Source organism: Besnoitia besnoiti, assembly GCF_002563875.1.
Source record: "Besnoitia besnoiti strain Bb-Ger1 chromosome Unknown contig00015, whole genome shotgun sequence".
NCBI lineage: Eukaryota > Apicomplexa > Conoidasida > Eucoccidiorida > Sarcocystidae > Besnoitia > Besnoitia besnoiti.
Window position 1 is genome coordinate 459,292 of NW_021703917.1, and position 14,299 is coordinate 473,590.

Here is a 14,299-nt window from a genome sequence, read left to right on the forward strand (position 1 = left end):
CCCTGACCAAATCAGAAAATCATGAAGGATGAGGTAGCATATAACTCAGGAAAGCACACGCGGGACCCGAGGCAATGGTACAGGGACATGCAAGACATTGGGCCCCCAACCAAATATATTCACCCCGTGACAGCAAGCCAAGCGATTGGCTGGAGGTACGCTACGGGGATTCTTTGTGATGTACCAGCAGCACTGGTGGAAAGAAGCTGGCGCTTCTTTCACGGGGCTTCAGGGTTTGCCACTTCCGAGTGTCTGCGTCCCTACCGACCGGGCATTAAGTGTACCGTTGTAAGTCCATTTGCATCTCTTGCTCATTTGGTCATCCAATTATTTTGCACGCCCACTGAGCAGGTGCTGCATAGCAAAGCAGATACATGGTATGACGACTGCATTCCAAAGTCTTCGTCTGTCTGTTTTCCTCGCGAATTACGCATGTGCTAAACATACTACGGAAATCTCAATTTGTGCATTGAACGGACGAGCCAGATTTTTGCATTTCAGGCATGCAGAAGTTTTCTAGCCATGCCCAGCAGCGAGGAAAAAAAGCCAATGGTCGCACTTTGGATAAATATAACACGACATCGATGCATACGCAGCACATTAGCAGACATACGGTCTACGCCCGCCTCGACAACACCGCCTCCTCTCTTTGATCGTTTGCATTTTGGCTCTTCGTATTCCTCACAAAAGCTCTTAGTAGAAAATGCTTGAGGTATCCGTGGAATCTGGACCAAGAAATGCCATCAACGCAGCTGGAGATATACGTTACTCCATGGGGCCTGAGCACCTCTCTCAATCACTATGAAGCTTGCTATATCATCGCTGCGTACCAGGAACAATCATTCAGTCGAGAAGTTTGGCGTGAACCACTACGGATACAAGAAAGCGACGGCTGACATTCAGCCGGCGAAGTTGAAGAACCCCCAGTCCAGTCCAGCGAGTTCCTGAGAGCGGCAGCTGCCTGGAAGTTACGGCTTGCGTAGACCGCAAAGCTATATGATGGGGCTTGTTAATTTCCAGTGGTTGACCGGACGCCTTGTACGTCCAAAAAGATGTTTTATGAGCCAGCTAACCCGCACTTCTGTTCATCCCCCAAAAATGCTTCTGAAACAGCGGCCTCATCAATTTGGCGGTCCGCATCTTCAGACCTACATCGACGTGTCCCCCTGCATGTTCCTAGAATACTGAAGATGACTCCGGTTATGAGATACAGACAACCAAGTTCTTTATGATTGCATAGCTATTTTCATGGGCGTCGTGGGCACCACATTCTGACGATAGCACACCACTTTTCTGTGCCTGACTCCTAGGCGGTTCAGCGATCCCCCATCGGAAACAACCCCCAATATGCACCGCTTCAGCTACGGCTGTCCGCGAATCCAGTCTAGTTGGTCTGACGGAAAGAAAAATGCATGCGCGCCCTGAATCGAAGGAGCTTCCTAGCTCACGAGCATCCATGTGTCTAAAAATGTGTTAGGTGCTGTGCGGCAACCGGCAGCAGGCTCGGATTTATGGTATGCATAGCACTTCCCGGGGCAGTGGGACAGCCAGTTCCTACACGAAGTGAAACGCCTTCGAGTGGGGGTGTGCTTCCTGTTTTCGAGACCTCAGGAAAGTAAGCTCACGGGCAGCTGCCCGGGGCCACCTCTCGGACAGCCCAACACTGCAAACTGCGTTCTCCACCAAATAACATATGTGACGCGTCAACTCGCCATGCGGAAGCATTGATCGCACTGCGAGCGCCACGGTGGCTGCGCCGGCACGATTCACTGATGCCCGCGAGCATGCTCACTGTCGATCGTTGCTGCGTCATCAGCCGGTTTACTCCCGTTGGGTGTGGTGTTCTCCCAGTGCCCAGCATCCGCATCGCTCAGTTTAACACCAAAGTGAGGACAGATGGCGTCCACGCAGTGGTAAGGTGCCTGCAAACGCTTGTGCCAGTACCACGTAGTCTAATCTGCAGCTGAATGACTCGGATATTCTAAAAAAGCCGCAGCAGTCCCTCCTGCATGTGAACAGTTCACACTATACGAACGCTAAACAGAGACAAGAGTCTGAGCGAAGGAGAGCGGCACGATTGAAGAAAAGAAATGAAAGGTCGAAAAGCACTGCAGCGGAAAACAAGACGCTGTGCAGACGGAGGAGAGAAGGCAGCACCCAAGAAGGATGGGTCGGAGACGGTAGGGGGGAGGAGATGAAGGCTGCCCCCGGAAGCAAAGCCGTATTATATGGTGAGAAGAGTAAAGGGAGATACCATAAGCTCTGTTGGCGTACAGGATTTCTGTACATGTGAACCTCATGACTGGAAGGCTGATTTGAACATCCCAGCCCACACCTGAATGCGTCAGAGCATCAGCGGAGGCGTCAGCGATGCTCGTTCCGCAGGAGTACTTCATTCCACTACTCTTGTTCTGATTGCGACGCACGGTAAAAAAGTGGGCGCGACACCCAGCGAAAGCATCGGGCAAAAAGTGCAGCATAGCGGAAACACCATTTTGCCTGTGCGTACGCTGACCCGTCTGTGTTGCAGCTAGTCGTTGCAAGTCACGGTGTGCTTGGCTGTCTTGAACAAGCACAAGCAAGCGGGGCGGGTACAAACAGAAGACACGGTCAACAGGGGTGGCATGAAGTCTACTTTACCATGCAAAAGACGCCCCTTGACGCAAAGTGTATTTTTTTGCGTCCGAAGAGTGTCGCGGTCTTTTCCAGTTTTACACACGTTCATCTTTTATCTACGTAATATTCTTAAATCACCTGGTGCCCCTGAGAGCTCGTCAAGATGCGTTTGAAGTTCGCCACTCCTGTGGCGTTGGTGATGATTGCTATCGTTTGTGGAGAAGAGGCAGTCGGCCTTCGTTTTTGGGTAAGCTCTCGATTTTATAGCGGTCTGCTTGTGTTCTTCTGAGATCCTCTCTCCGTCGCATGGAAGCAAAATCAAGATCCACGAGGAACGAGCATGTCTATAGCTCTCATCAGATAGGCAGCCTTCGCGCGGTTGCACCGTTCTACTTGCTTCCAGACCCTTTGTTGCCTCGTGATGCACGTCCAATCAAACACTATGCGGTGCAGCTGCGTCACTTTCTGGCGACAGAATGGAGCTGACATGATGATGCTAACCAGCGAGCCTGCTGGCCCCTATTTGGGAATCAACAGAGCCGGGGTTCATCGCTAAAACAAGACACCAGAGCCTGATACTCTCGAGAGTATTATTTTTTTGTGCCGGTGTCGGCTGACTTTCGTTTTTCAGAACAGACTGTATGTTGCGTTCGGGGAACCGGGGGTGTGTGCCTCGTGCCGTTTCCTCGCTCTGAGGCGATGCGGACTTTTTCCAGACTTCCCTCCGTAATGCCTCCCCGTATAATATGAACATTAGACTATGGGGCTCGCGCTCTTGCATGGTGATGCGGTATTCGCATATCATATCGAACGAACGAAAGTGCTCTTGTCACGTGCTAGTTGCCGCGAGCCCCGTGTGCGCTCAGGAAGAGCGAGTGGCAACGGTATCAACTTTAGTCCCTGTCATGAGAGCGATGACGTGGCCCCGGATTCGCTGGAAAACAGGTTGCTAGGCCATGTTTGTGTCAGGTGCCACTGACCCGCATTTGCGGTCGGAGAACAATACATGGTCTTCTGGGAGGTTGTCCCTAGCAAAGCGCCAAAGTTGTAGCGGTCGTGTGACTCAGTATTCTTTTTGCGGGCCGGTTTGTGGAATATTCTCGGTGTTTGTGTCTAACTGACCTCCATGGAAAAACACAACGTGGAAAGGCGCCGCGATTCTGCTATTCAGGACAACGTCATCCAGCAGTTCTCCGAGTTCCAGGCCTGGTCTCTCTCCATGGACGTCACGCGGCCATTGGCTGAATGCTCGTCCAGGCTTTAGCAGACAAAATCTACAGATGTCTCTCAGAGAATGGCATGTGGACGTCGGCGCTGTGACAATGCGTGGACACAGGAACTCGGACGAAGATGTAAGATCGCGTTCTTCCAACAGACGGCGTTTTTCTCGTGATCCGGGCTTATTGGTCTTTTCGGCTTTTCTGAGGCGGCAAACGACACGGCTCGGGACAATAACTCAGAATCGAATAGCTAATTTGCGTTCGCAGTCTGCCACAGAGAACGCTACTGTGCATCATATTGTCAGTGCTGACTCCTCATTCGTGGGGGCAAACGGCTCTCCTTATTGCAAGAGTAATGCAATGTTTGCGTGCCAATGCAGGCTCTCATCGTCCTTGCAGGCATCCCCTCCCATGGGAACCATCGCATCCAAGCACTTTTCGACGGGCACGGTGGAGACCAGGTCTCCCGTTTCCTCGCTTCGAATCTGCAGAGTACCTTAGGTAGCAGCTGGGGTTGAGGGGTGCATTGCGTTGCTCAGGGGTCGCTCAGAGATACTCCGGCGGATGGCAACCTGTGCGGCCGGCCAGCGCCCACACAGCGGCGCCAAGTCCGGCAGCCGCGCTGCAGCAGACCATGCAGTGAACCAGAGGGAGGGCGACTCCACGAAATAAAATCACTCCCCCGAGTACTTGGCGCACGGACTGGAGTGCTGCTTCACATGCTGCGGGACCTGTTGATACTCACTCTGTCTTTCAACGATCGCCTGTCACTGCGCGGTGCTACGGCCTGCTTAGGTGTCCCACTGCCCGGACTTTGACCTTCAGTCTTCGACCAGTCGCTGCCCTGTCCCTTCTGCAGCCGAGTTTGCGGACTTGTCTAAACCCACGCTCGGCTATCTCGGCGTGGCGTTGGATGATAAGATTCGACGAGAGGGAATCGGACATGCAGGATCAACAGGTGAGCGACCTGCAGGTCTACGCTTCTTCGAAGAATGGTCCCATACTGTTAGTGTATCATGTGACCACCATCCGCTATTTTTTATGCATGCAGGGGTTATTGTCATCATAGAAAGCGTACAGACCCCACGGACGGTCCTGACACGAGGGCGAGAAGTTGTGGATACCCCTGATGCAAGAACGTTAAGGCAGGATCACCGTGGAGACCGCCTACCGTTGGAAACAACAGAGCTCGGATCCGTTCAAGCTCCTTTCCTTGTAACCGTCTTGAACACTGGTGAGTTCAGAGGTTGTTGGACTGCAGGGACAGAGGTGACGAGATGCTGCTCGCGGAGGAGTGCGCGGGGGGGGAGGGGGGGGGGGGGGAGACGGGGAGGCGAGTGATCTGGGAGGGTCTGTGGTGCGGATTGACGTATCGAGCGGACAGCCTTCCGATTGCCATCTGATGTGCTTAAGAGTTGGTGTCGCCATAGCACATAGAGTGTGTCGGAGTTTCGCTGGGCAGCTATCGTGCTCTGCCTCGAGCCAAAGATTGTTGTGTGGAGCACACTCATAGGGCGGCTTGGTTGAGGATAAACTGTGCGCGTGGGTGTCGTCCTGTCGTTTCCGTCCCTTTTCGGCGGCTGGCTCGCAGGGGATTCGCGAGCAATGCTGGTCACAAACTCGGACTACTTTGAGATGACGAAGGACCACTCGCCTCTCGACCCACAAGAAAAACGACGCATCGAACAAGCGGGCTACTCGGTGACGAATGACCACGGTGTAGCTCGAATACAGCACACGGTCGCGATGAGCAGAGCGTATGGCGATCTGGTAAGCCGGTTTTAGTCGCGTGTTTCAGGTGAAAAATCTCCCGCCTCGCGGATCATTGGAGGTATGATCCACTTTCTGTGATTCTTTCTGTCTGGTTGGATAGGGTCTTTGTGGCTTGTATTTGACTCGTTCAGAGTTTGAAAGTGCGCGCGTCGGGTAAACCTTCGGCGATGATTCCGGATCCAGATATTCGACAGTTCTACGCGTCGTATGGCGACACTGTTGTTCTCTTCTGTGACGGTAGGACTCACCGACGCGCAGCGTGATGTTGTCCGTCGTAGACAGAGGCACCTCACCATATCTGCCGAGAACCGAGACGCGTTGCTCTGCATCACTGACATTACACACACCTACACACACTGCACAGGATCTCTTCTAAATGGAGAAAATGCGCAGAGTACAAGTAGTTTGCCAGGCAAAGAACCATGTTGCCGATCCGTGTGTTCCCGCCCGCCATTTATCCCCGAGAGAGCATGACATAGTCCATACATAGGAGCTCCGCGCCGAACGATGACATAAATATCCTTTGCCTATGACGAACGTGTTTTCTGCCCTGCAGGCGTTACGGAACCACTCACAGTAGACTGGCCCAATGTGGCGGCAGGCGTTCGGCGACTCTTTTCAAACGGGAACAATCCTACCGCAGTGGCTGCCGGCTTGGCGGATATGGCCTTCGAAGAAGGATCGGGCGATAATATTAGCGTGATAGTTACCCAATTTCATGGGGAACATCCATCAAAGCCGACTGCCACACTGCGCGCCTGCGCCGTGGTTCAAGGTTCTTCACGTAAGGCGTCATGTGACCTTGACAACCTTGACAAAGCACGCTGACAGCGAATGAGGCACAACGCGGTCTAGAGTCTTCCAGTCGACAGGCCTAGAGCGTCGCTTCACGCACGAACACTGCTCAGCACGTGTGGAGGGTTTCCTGTCGTTTGCGCATTGGAGCACATCCTGATGAAGCCGCATGCAGCCCAGACACTGGAGGCAGTATCATGCCCCGCCTTCCTGCGTGGACGTGTCGAGCTGTTGGAACAAAGGAACGCAGCGCTTCAGTCAAATTACCTGAGCGGGTGTGTTGCAGCACTGCCTAGATACCGTGCCACTCGCGTTGTATTCCCGTAGAAATTCTGATAGGGACCCGCAGGCGCTTCGAGTTGGCTGATGTAGCCAAGCGCTTGGCAGCGGCCGAAAGGGCGTTTCCACACTTTGTTGCTTCGCCTGTGTGATTCTCTGCATGCAGACACGTCAAGGGAAGAGAACTGTAGCGACCGCTTTGACACTTTGACCAACAGTTTCTACGTGCCACTGTTTTAAGCTATGCCCACAAGACAACCGGCATGCTGTTCTGTGTATGGGGAGGTGCCTGGACTCCTCATTCTTGTCGAGAGGTGATTCGCGAGGGCGCCTTTAAATTTAGGAGCAACGAGTCCTTGGTGAAGAAAGGCATTGCATCGTGCCTCCGTTGGTGAAGACGCATGCAGGGCAAAGGTATGTCACGTCGAGACGCATGCGCGACGGATAGGCCACCATCCTTAGCTCGTCACGCATCATATGCCTGTTTGAATGCGTCGGCACGGCGTTCCTCCGCAGCGCACTGCACGGGAGCGGGGTAGGCGCACGCCAGGTGGTGGCGAAAGACATTCTTCACGCACCCACGTCGGAAATTTTTCAGTCCTGGAATGCTGAGAAATGACTCTCGTTGTGAGAGAGGTGGGTCTGGGTGCGAGAGCAGCGTCGGAACGGTGTTAGCAAGAGCCGTTCAAGGCTTGTGTAAGGCGCTGCAGGACTATCCATTTGACTGGTAGCTTTACGTACCCATGGCACACCTGGCGCCCGAAATGTGCCAATGAAATATATTTTCCAGGGACGGTGTTTGTTGAGCTTTCTCAATCTCGTTCGAGTTGCCCCGTCGTTGCGTCATCATCAGTGGCCTTGTGGGTCCCGCTGCTTCTATGGTTTAGCACATCTGTCAGCTCAGCGCTGGGCTGAATCCCGGGTACAGGCGGCGAGGCACGAGAGGAATGACGCGGCACTGACCGCCGGTGCGTGTGGCTCTCCGGAGATTATGTCGCGTCCCAAAGAGAACATAACGTTTTGTTTTGGAGGTCGATAGTCTATGGAGCTCGCCTCCACCTGCGCCATCGCGGGTGTCCGGTATGCTTCCGGTTGTCCTGTGTTGCTGAAGTTTGCGAAGGGAGGGGGGGTTGGAAGGCGGTGTAGATAACAGGTTGCCGAGCGCTCAGGTCAACGGGTGCATGCCTCCAGCTCTCGGGTCGCTTGTGGACCGCGCCATGAGATGTGCCCGACACTCCCCATCTTCATTCACCTGCCTACTACTGTTTTGATTGTCCTAAAGGCACAAGAGGTGACCCTGATGGAGGAGAGTGCGTCGTGTTTGACTGAGGTGCACATGATGTTTAGAATGATGCTGGGCTGTTTCGATCGGCAGACTGGTATGACCTCCATGTGGTCGCTACAGTTGAAAGCAGCGATCCACTCTCCCAGGAGTCGAGACCAATAAGGGGCTAACGCTGCGAACAATGCGCATCTCTATACAGATTGGAAGGGTCCGTAGTTGGTTGTGTAGGCGGAGCAGATCGGGCGCAAGTGTCGGTGTGCAGTATCTCATGACCTGTCGTCCATGGGATTCCACATTGGTCCCCAGGGATCCCGTGGTACGTGCGCCGTCCAGTGACTTTTCGTTGGACCAGGTGTTCATTTCCCGATCTGTGCAACTGGAAGGGGGCGTGCCTCGTCGACGTGCTTTAGGGTTTACCGGGACTTTTTTGTAACAGCGCCACTGAGACGCTGCTGTAGCTACCGTCACGGATTGAATGGGCTCATTGTATCGGTATTTGTCATCAAGCATTCTCGGTGGAGGATGCACGAGATGGTCTACCACTTCACGCGTGGCAGACCGTGCTTCACCGGCGGTATCACTCATGGCACGAGAGGCGACGACGGCCCGCTTTTATTCAGCGTGCCGAGACCAACATCGAGCGAGACACGTTGACACTGAAAGTACGGCTATGCAAGATTGCGATAACTAATCATCATCGGAACGAGGTGCTGGCTGCCGACCGTGTTGAGTACTCAAAAAAATCGCATATGGACTTCATTAGAGATAGAATCAGCCTTTAAAACGGGAACAATCATATTGTCAAATAGCACCTGCTGAGAGCAAGCCGCGCAACAACGTTGTAGTCCTCAATCAGGGAGACACGCGCATTATTACAACGCCCGTTTCTCCCCATCATGTGGTTGACTCCTCGACACGGTGTTTTCTATAGCCACATTTGCTGTAAACGCCGTTCAATATTGCGGCAGTCGTAATCCGCAGAAGAACAAGCGGAATGCTTGCGGGTCTTGGTGCTGCCATCCGCAAGACACGGGAATCCTCGCTCTTGACTACCCAGCCCCTGCCGCGCTCTGCGCGGGAAGGTGCCTGCGTACCGTGCTTTTAGCGACACACTGACACAGAAAAAAAGTTCCGCACATGCCATCTTCGTCCAGATTTATTCACTGTGCTGACACTTTGTCAGCGGCAGAAGTCTAGCACAGCGAGTAAAAGCGAATCGTTAGTGTGGTGATATAGCCCTCAACAGCGACGCCGGAGGCAGACGAGGCGCGCCCCACCTGGGCCACGGGTTTCTCAAGGTCCGTCCACGTCGTGAACGGACTAACGAGCCATCATACGGGCCAAAGCAGACATGCGACGCGGAGCGTGCTCTCTAATGCAACGACGCTGACAGTTAGCCAACGAGTTTACAGTATTTGTTCTCTTCTATATAGTTGCAGCGCCTTCTGGAACTGCGTGACCTGGCAACAGCTTTCTTTGGGATCCATGCAGAAGTGCTTTCTCTTCGGGTGGTGGACTACGCTCAGTCATTATGCGCCCGACCTCGCAGCGCATACAGCGCTAGCAGCTCTTGTCTTTGCCTGCGTAGAAGCAGTTCCAGTAGCCGGCATCTGGGTAAGTCCTGTGGCACCGGTGAAGATCTGGATGTGAAACAGTCAAGCCGTGGCTAACAGCTAATTCACGGTCAATTGTAGCGTTGCGCCGCAGGCGTGTGCAGAGAGACAACGTGCTTGCTTCCACACAGCACTCCTGAGTCTCGCCTCTCTTGCGGCAGTAGTAATGCATTCAACATCGTATTGCGCTTGCTGTCGTCTAGTCTCGGAGCTTGAACTCTACAAGTCACCGGACTGTATGAGGCTTCCAGCCTTCACATAAATCCCATATACAATACGCGTGCGTCCAGCTTGAACGCCATCAACGTCTCCTGAAATCATCACTGCCTGCCATGGATGATTACGAACGATACCTACAAATCTCGGCGCCAGCTGCTTCTCGAATCTTTTTTTTTGTGGCCCTGACAACTGCTCTCTCACAGAGGCGACTGTACGTTTGGTGGCCGCCCGGAGACTCGGCCTGTGACCCCTCGCCAAGCGAGCTCCTGATGATGCTTGCAGGCGTCGCCGTCCCCCGTGCTCTGCATTCCTGCTTCTTGGGCTCTGAAGGGACGAACACTGGCCTCAGCACTCTGTGACGTGTGCACCTGACTTTTGTGAAGTCTGGGTTCCGGGAAAGGCTGCTGCAGTGTGAGGGCCAACGAAGGCCACCCGCAGGCCTTCTGAGAGAGAGCGAATGAGCCAGGGAGGGGGCAAGTTTTGTTGTGCGCAGATAGGCGGCGCCTGAGAGGCCGCTTCCAGCCGTCAGCCTGTGCCAGGAAGTTGATGGCAGAGGATTTCGGCGGCCACCAGCCGATGCCACCGAGCAGACATAGGAGCGAGGGACACGGAATTTGGCAGTTGCCGAGTCTCGCATCCGGAACTCGATACGTTTCGTGTCTGCGTATCTTTCTGCTCAACATGACGGCAAAATTCAGACGCAGACGCTCCCCTACTGCGACCCAAGCAAAGATCAGTACTGGCTTGTTGCGAGGGACTGGAAAAAAACAGCTGAGCAAACCACAGAGTGGCTCCCGCGTGGTGCCCCCCACATGGACATTTCCGGGGCCGCCGCGCCTCGTCCAATGCATCCTTTGTGCTCGAATGCCGAATTCACTGCCTTTTCGTCCATACAGGCGTTGATCGCGGATGCAGCCATTCCAAAGTTTCCGAACGTCCGGGTGCAAGCGCTGTTCGACGGTCACACGGTATCGGAGGTGTCCCGCTTTCTTGCCCGGAATCTCCAAGCTGTCCTAGGTACTGAGAGCACTTCCAAGCCTCCCTCGACTCACCCACCACTAAACGTTTTAGAGGGGAGGGATTCGAGACAGCACTTCCTGGATATTGGGACGGTTGTTGTAGACGGGACGCGTGGAACCGCCTGCAGGTTATGCTACGACGCGAATCGTGCACGTCCGCCCGACGATGTCTCATACTACCCTTTGTACCGCAACACATTCGCGGCTTGTTCCTGGCGACCCTCCGGGGCACATAGCCGATGTGCAACCTCCGGACGGTGCTCGCGTGCGATGTGGCTGCCGTACTCTGCTGTGTGCCTTTTAATCGGAACTCGAAGAGCTTTTTCGTAGCTCTCCCGCGGGCCTCGGACGGAAACGGGATGACAAGATCCGAGGGGAAGGAATCTCCCGTGGCGGCTCAACCGGTAAGGATGATTGTGGGCTGTATCCATCTGAGCTGTGCGGCTGGGGTGTCGGCCCGGTGGCTTACCTTTCTTTCCCACCACAGCTGTGCTTCTACTACTGCTAAAACTGTTATTGTAATCATTGAGAAGGTCAAGTCGTCGTTTACCGTCTTGAAATGAGGGCGACAAATTGTGGACTTTGAGGAATCCCGCATGTTAAGTAAGGGAGGATCACCGTGGAGACCGCCTACCGTTGGAAACAACAGTGCTCGGATCCGTTCAAGCTCCTTTCCTTGTAACCGTCTTGAATATTGGTGAGTTCAGAGGATGTTGGACTGCAGGGACAGAGGTGACGAGATGCTGCTCGCGGAGGAGTGCGCGGGGGGGGAGGGGGGGGGGGGGGGGGGGGAGACGGGGAGGCGAGTGATCTGGGAGGGTCTGTGGTGCGGATTGACGTATCGAGCGGACAGCCTTCCGATTGCCATCTGATGTGCTTAAGAGTTGGTGTCGCCATAGCACATAGAGTGTGTCGGAGTTTCGCTGGGCAGCTATCGTGCTCTGCCTCGAGCCAAAGATTGTTGTGTGGAGCACACTCATAGGGCGGCTTGGTTGAGGATAAACTGTGCGCGTGGGTGTCGTCCTGTCGTTTCCGTCCCTTTTCGGCGGCTGGCTCGCAGGGGATTCGCGAGCAATGCTGGTCACAAACTCGGACTACTTTGAGATGACGAAGGACCACTCGCCTCTCGACCCACAAGAAAAACGACGCATCGAACAAGCGGGCTACCCGATGACGATTACAAAAGTGCGAGACTTGGTCCTGGATTAGCAATGAGCAGGGAACTTGGCGATTTTGTAAGTACTTTGGACGTTCACGCCGCCGCAGGTCTTCTACCAGTTGTTGGGCATGCAATTTAGGTGCGAATTCGAACAAAGGGGCTGCGCAGTAGCGAAGCAGCGGAAACCTGCGTCGCTCGAGACGATCGTCTCTGTCCGTGTGTGGCTACGCTTGCAGATGTCCAACACGAAAACTCAAATAGGTGTCACCGCAGCGGTTTCGGATCTATATCTCACTCAGTTCTATGCACGGTTCGGCGACACGATTCTTTTGACGTGTGACGGTAAGGCGATGAATTCCACTCGAGATGATGCCAAGTGAGGGTGTGCAAGGAAGGGCATTCGTCGAAATGGTTTCGGGGGTTCTATGCTCGCAGCGTCCGTCCGTGGGGGAACAATGCGGTGAAAGGGGCGAGCGGGACGTCGGCTTCGCTACGCAGAACATGTGGCGCGCCTGTTTGGAATCTTCTGCGGTGCGCAAAACAGCTTTAGCTCGCCAGTTCCGGCACCGCCTGTTATTCGTGGGGCGACTGTGCGTGACTTTTCTTGGCTGTTTGCCTCCGTCTTCAGGTGTGTCGGTTTCGGCAAAGATGGCGTGGGCTGCCATGACGTCGATCACTCGAACGCTGTCCGGCGCGTCGAAGAATGCTGTGGCGGCTGCCTGAAGCCTTGTTCTGACGGCCTACAAAGAGGGGTCGACTGACACCATCAGCGCTATCGCCACAACTCTGGCTCAGGAACGTGCCCCTACTACGGTGGCAGAACTGCGTCTTAAGACAAAGCAGTGGCTCCTCCAACGTGAGAGACTATACACAGTGATGAAGAGCGATGGCATCCTGGCTTGCCTGCTCGTTGGGAACTTCCACTCTTCCAAATCTGCTGCGGTGTAGCGTGCCGCGGTATCACTGCCAGGCTGTGTTACACGATGCCACTGCGAACGTTGGTTCGTCGCCTGCACCACTCTATTGGCTCGCACACAGGGGACGGCCATTCCTCGTTAGCATCCTTTCAGTGAGGGCGTTCTCCTGTCTCGCATCACCGCCGCAATGTGCCTGCTCCTCTGCGCGACGCACCCCATTACGCCACTCTCAATGAATGTGCGGCTTGACGCCCCCCCTATCCAATGTCTGACCGATGCCGCCGCTGTTTCGTGTGTTTTGGATGCGGCTCGTGCATGCCGGAACTATACTGCAGGAGGATCATGGCACGCGCCTAGCGTCTGAAACGAACGCTTTTGTCTTACCTTTGTTTTAGGCGTGTGTCTACGCTTTTTCCAGTCAAATGCTTGCGCCCTGCTGGCGGACAGCAAACCGGCATTCGCTGATCCGCCGAGGCTGCCTCTCACAGCCTTGCCGCACCAGTTTTTAAGACTGAGAGGAGAGGACTGAAATTAGAAGGTGGTGGGTGCGCTGACTGTCTGAGGATCTGCCAGGCCGCAGGTGGCCTACATAGACGTGGGTACCTGCTAACTCTGAGGAGCTATCACGAGCTTTCTGTGTGACCACGGGAACTGCGAGCCATCACGCCACACGGACTCTCATTATTTTGCACTGCAACGGGCTGTGTGGTCTCATAGCTAATTTGTTTTCCTGCGCGTCAAGTAACAAAAATAAACTTGAACAGTATATCACTTTGTCAATAACTGAACTACAAACCAGTCTCAGTCCACTATAACCCAGTACCTTTACAGGAACTCGCAGAGAGGCGCCCCTGTCCTGTACAATGTGTGGTCACAGCTGCGTGAGGTGCTGCCCTTTCGGAGCACCCCACGAATCTGTAACCAATGCCTGTGACTAGCAGCTCTGGTCTTCTTCAGATGATATCTGACCCGTGCTGCTCATTCGCGCCCTGAACCCCAAGTAGAATCACAAGTACACGCACAACAACCGGCGTAGCCAGAAGCAGCAGACTGGTCGTAATGTGTACCCAAGCGGGCCAGGGATTGTGCAGCGAATCATACAGAGCAGCGGTTGAACAAAGCCCCGTCGCTTTTAGTCCTGCCGCCACGGCCCTCGCAGCTCTCCTCGCAGGAAAGAGCAGCTCTGTCCGAGAGCCCATCAACAGAAATAGGGAATTAGGAATTGAGATGTTATGATTTTGACATGCAAAAAAGCTACAGTTCCTGCAAAGGCTATCGGTGTGGTCAAATGGTGCGACAGGAAATCTTGCGATTCCTTCCGCCTGGGGGACAGACGCCACGAGGCAGTTCTGCAGAGCCACAGCCTCAACGTCGGCGCTTTGCATTGGGCAGAAATAACGCTTC

General features: G+C 54.2%; 2 protein-coding genes across 2 annotated transcripts; both read left to right on the forward strand.

Annotated features, from left to right (window-relative positions):
• Positions 1-3,896: 3,896 nt before the first annotated feature.
• On the forward strand, positions 3,897-6,923 carry BESB_027740 (protein phosphatase 2C domain-containing protein; the record flags this gene model as incomplete). Its single annotated transcript, XM_029361448.1, has 8 exons — positions 3,897-3,968; positions 4,217-4,337; positions 4,696-4,794; positions 4,888-5,070; positions 5,428-5,606; positions 5,741-5,846; positions 6,166-6,393; positions 6,850-6,923. 8 exons carry the CDS (start codon positions 3,897-3,899, stop codon positions 6,921-6,923), a joined length of 1,062 nt encoding a protein of 353 aa, XP_029215348.1.
• Positions 6,924-10,612: 3,689 nt separating this feature from the next.
• On the forward strand, positions 10,613-12,701 carry BESB_027750 (uncharacterized protein; the record flags this gene model as incomplete). Its single annotated transcript, XM_029361449.1, has 4 exons — positions 10,613-10,817; positions 11,880-12,004; positions 12,215-12,320; positions 12,607-12,701. The coding sequence occupies 4 exons, from the start codon at positions 10,613-10,615 to the stop codon at positions 12,699-12,701; spliced, it is 531 nt and encodes a 176-aa protein (XP_029215349.1).
• Between the last annotated feature and the right edge of the window lie 1,598 nt (positions 12,702-14,299).